Raw genomic sequence first — 4685 nt, 5'->3', positions numbered from 1 at the left:
ATCTGTTGTTTGGATACTGGCTATGAATATGCTAACTACATATTGTCCTTTCTCCAAACATATTGTAAACCTTTTATGTTCTTTAAAGGGATAGTTCAACATTTTGGCAAATTGGCCCATTGCCATAATCCCTATAGTCATAGCAGTAGGTTCGTTACCTTTATTCGTAGGTGTAAGCTATTTTTAGAACGGAGGAGCGGAGCGGCGAGCTGCTCAGAGCTACGCTACGGAGGCTAAAGGAATTTCTTGGTTTCCCTCATCAAACTCATTAAATACAAAATCCCAAAACTCCAAAACGCTTTTGTGGACAAGTTGTGACCTGCACAATCACCACGCTATGAGATAATAATGGAACGTTACGAAACGGAGCCGTTTTCGAGGTAAATACAGAGTCTGCTTGCTGAAAAACTGTCCCTGAATGCAACGTGCATCAGTAGTTTTGCATGAATTTACCTCCAAAACAGCTCCGTTTCGCAACGTTCCATTATTATCTCATAGCGTGGTGATTGTGCAGGTCACAACTTGTCCACAAAAGCGTTTTGGAGTTTTGGGATTTTGTATTTGATGAGTTTGGTGAGGGAAACCAAGAAATTCCCTTAGCCTCCATAGCACAGCCCTGAGCAGCCTGTTGCTCCGCTCCACCGTTCTAAAAATAGCTTACACCAACAATTAAAGGTAGTCTCTGGGTACACACTAAATAGGAGTAAATGTGAATCTTTAATAATAGGGAGACAACCTAGCCAGGCATTGAAAGAGCGCTATAGCTTTAAATGGGAGAATAAGAAGGTAAAATACTTAGGGATTAATATTAGTAAACACTTAGAGGAATTGTATGAGAACAACCACTGTGCGTTGATTACTAAGATAAGGCAAGATTTGAGTAGATGGGGATTAATGCCACATAGTTTCCTTAACAGAGTAGAAACGATTAAAATTATGGTTCTTCCGCAATTTTTATTTCTATTTCAAACACTGCCTATTGTAGTACCAGAGAAATACTTTAAAAACTGTAACAGAATTATTTCAAATTTTATCTGGTACAACAAAAAGCAGAGAATTAAATTTAAGACTTTATGCCAACCAAAAGAGGAAGGTGGGTTAGGGCTCCCAAATTTACAGGGTTATTTCCTGGCTACACAACTCCTCACAATAATGAAATGGACAGAAAGGGAAACGGAAACCAAATGGATTAATATAGAAAAAGAAATGGCAAGAGTATCTATTGGGTCATTGCCCTTTATTGGAAGAACGCAATGGAAAAATTATACAGGGCAGAACTACTGCATTGACAACACATTGGCTAATTGGAAACGGGTTTTTAAAACATTAAAAATGGATAACGAATGTGTATTAGTTAGAGAAATGGCAGAGGACCCAGACTTTATCCCTAATAGAACTGATAAAATTTTGGAAGGTTGGGCTAAAAAGGGACTGATAAAATATTCACAGTTAATTACAAACTACACAATAAATTCATATGATATTATATCTAGCAAATATGAATTAGAATCGAAACACTTCTTTAAGTACCTGCAGGTCAGAAGCTACGTGAGTAGATTTCTAGATGAGGGGACATCAGAGCATGAACTGATTAAATATATGACGCAAAATAGGAATACAAATAAAGGAAATTTGTCAAAAATTTATAAGATTTTGCAAAAGTATAAAGAGGTAGAGAGTAACATAAAAGAGAAGTGGGAAAAGGATTTAAAAATTAACATAACAACAGAAGAGTGGAGAAGAATATTAGGTGAAAATTTCAGAATCTCACAATCCAAATACTGGAAGGAGTTTTCATGGAAAGTGAGTATGAGATTCTTTATCACACCTGCAAATCTCAAGAAATGTTTCCCCGGATTAGATAATGGATGTTGGCGAAGATGTGGAGAACAGGAAGCGAATTATATGCATATGTTTTTTACATGCCCAGTATTAACAACATACTGGGAAGGAGTTAAGGAAAGCCTAACGTACATTTTTGAGCTTAAAGAGCCTTTGCAGGTACATCATTGGTTAGGTATTTATTTAAAAGGAAAGATAAGAGCAAAGGACATTTATTTTTTCAATATATTAAGAGTAACTGCCATGAAGCAGGTGACCAAAGCATGGAAACAATCAAATACACCAAAATTAAGAGCATGGGTAGCAACAACGGAACAATGTCTAGAGATGGAAAGATTAACTTTTATAAATAGGGAACAAATACATATTTGGAATAAGTTATACTGTAAAGAAAGGCTGATAAAAACAGTGGAAATATTCAATCAAATTAAGGAGATGAACTAAATGGCCCCCACCCCAACACTGATGCTCACATGCATACACACACACAGACACATGAACACGCACACATGCACCACCGTTTATTTTCTCATTAGTTGATGTTAGTTTATTTTACTATATTATTATTAACTTACTGATTTATCTTTTTTTGTTTGTCTGTTTGTTTGTTTTCTATTTTTGTGATCCTCATTTGGGAAGCACCAGTTTGCATATATGTTTGTTTATCTTATTGTTTGTTTATTTTATTTGTTTGTTATTTACTTTGGAATATATACTTGCAAAAAAAGGGAAAAAAAATGCAAGGTACAATCAAGAAAATGAAATGATCATGACTATGTTTGTGAAGGTGAGCAACCTTGCAATAAAGTATTAAAAAAAAACAATTAAAGGTAACGAACCTACTGCTATAACTATAGCGATTATGGCAATGGGCCAATTTGCCAAAATGTTGAACTATCCCTTTAAAATTAAACTATTATTTCTTGTTTTCCAGTTTATAACTCGGACGAGGACTCTATGTATGTTCATCATGACATTCTGCTGCCAGCTTACCCACTGTGTGTGGAGTGGCTGAACTTTGACCCAAACCCTGGAGAAGGACCAGGTAAGAAAAGCCCCAACTCTGTCTCTCTTTTCTATCTCTCTTTTTTTTAATTAGATTTATCTTGTTTACAGTGAATAAAATATCTGCTCTGTGCGTCCTGCAGCCAACTACGCTGCTGTGGGCAACATGACTCCTCAGATCGACGTGTGGGACCTGGATGTGGTGGACTGTCTCGAGCCGGTCTTCTCCCTGGGGAGCAAAAAGGCCGCAAAGAAGAAAAAGAAGAGCAAGAAGGTGCACAATCTGTTTCCCTGTCTCATAGTGGTGTGGAAACATTTGCATGATCAGAGGGCGATCGGGCGTGAGGTTGAGAAAAAAAAAAGCATTTTTGTTGTTGTGACAGAAAATCTTAAGGCCAAGTTCAACTAGTTTTTACTATATCTCATCCAACTGTGTCAAAGGGCAAACGTTTTGTTTGCTGGTAACCATTGGAGACAAGAGTGAAAAACCGGCCACAGTTGGAGATTGTTATGCACAGTCGCCCTTTGCCTGCTCCTCTGCATTGCTTCCTGCTCTGTTGGATGTCACTAACACTTTGCTGTGTGTTTGTGGTGACACCAGGGTGCAGCAGCTGAGCCTGTCGAGGGCCACACAGATGCAGTGCTGGATTTATCCTGGAACAAACTGGCCAGGTCGGTGCTCTGAGGAGGATTCACTGAAATATTTTGATGAAGTAGTGGAAAAAATTCAATCTTAAAAGCACCTAATGATTGTCAGATGTTCTAAATTAAACTTATTTTTGATTTGCATATACTATTGTTATTAACGTAACTGTATTTGTTTACATCTTCTCTTACTTAGGAATGTGTTGGCCAGTGGATCGGCAGATGAAACTGTTATCCTGTGGGATCTGTCTCAAGGCAAACCAGCCACAACTCTGCGCAAACACACTGATAAGGTGTTTATTAAAACACACAACAGATTCTGAATGTAATATGCTCTGTGGTTCCTGGTTATTTATAACCTCTGCGTTTTCATCTTTCAGGTTCAGACTCTAGCATTCCACCCGTTTGAGGCTCAAACGCTGATATCGGGATCATATGACAAGTAAGTGTCGTCTAATGTGTTATTTTATAGAATGGGGAGAAATGAAATAAACAGTTTTAAGAGTAATATTGTATTTTTTTCAGAACGACTGTCCTGTACGACTGCCGTAGTCCCGACACCAGCTATCGAACCTGGAGGTTCAGTGGTCAAGTGGAGCGTCTGGCCTGGAACCACTTTTCACCCTGCAACTTCCTGGTATATATTTTTTTCTTTTTAGTCCTGATGGACTTTAAAGAAGATGAGCTGTGAGCAGTGTTTTTAGACCACAGAGATTCACACTTTTCCTCTCAGGCTAGATGTGAATATAGTTTTCAACCTCATATTCCTTTATGATTATTAGAGGCAAGTCTGACATGTGCTAATTGTAAATATGTTTACAATAATGCCTGCATGTTGGTAGCATGCTTTAATTTCAAGAAATAGACATTGACCTGCTTAGTTTGACCTTTGCTTTCATTAATTCTTTATTTTACTTCCTGCTTCTCCTGAATGCAAACTAGTGACAGATTAAACAAATGTCTGTTTTGCCACCTGTCAGCACTGTTTGTTTGAACTCTAATGACGTCTGTGGGCAGGTCAGAACATGTCAATCACTTGATATTAATAACTTGGGTGTTGTAAATGGAATTGTGGTTTTTGCAGGTAAACAAGCACAGCTATTATATTTTAATTAGTGCAGGAGGAATAATGATCACACAAAACCACAACCACACTGAAAGGCCTCCCGACAGCTGTAATGGTTGTAAATAGT

The 4685-nt window shown here is 37.7% G+C and overlaps 1 protein-coding gene across 1 annotated transcript; it reads left to right on the top strand.

Moving 5' to 3' along the window:
* Window positions 1-2138: 2138 nt before the first annotated feature.
* On the top strand, window positions 2139-4129 carry LOC146960171 (periodic tryptophan protein 1 homolog; the record flags this gene model as incomplete). The annotated part of the gene is made up of 7 exons (XM_085772566.1): window positions 2139-2142; window positions 2777-2887; window positions 2991-3121; window positions 3449-3519; window positions 3689-3785; window positions 3873-3934; window positions 4018-4129. Coding segments are annotated over exons 1-7 (588 nt in total), but the record flags the coding sequence as incomplete, so codon positions are not given.
* Window positions 4130-4685: the final 556 nt, after the last annotated feature.

Source organism: Trachurus japonicus, unplaced genomic scaffold, assembly GCF_045865225.1.
Source record: "Trachurus japonicus isolate A0001 unplaced genomic scaffold, Traja_1.0 AP030639.1".
NCBI lineage: Eukaryota > Metazoa > Chordata > Actinopteri > Carangiformes > Carangidae > Trachurus > Trachurus japonicus.
This window is presented reverse-complemented; position numbering and strand designations above follow the sequence as displayed.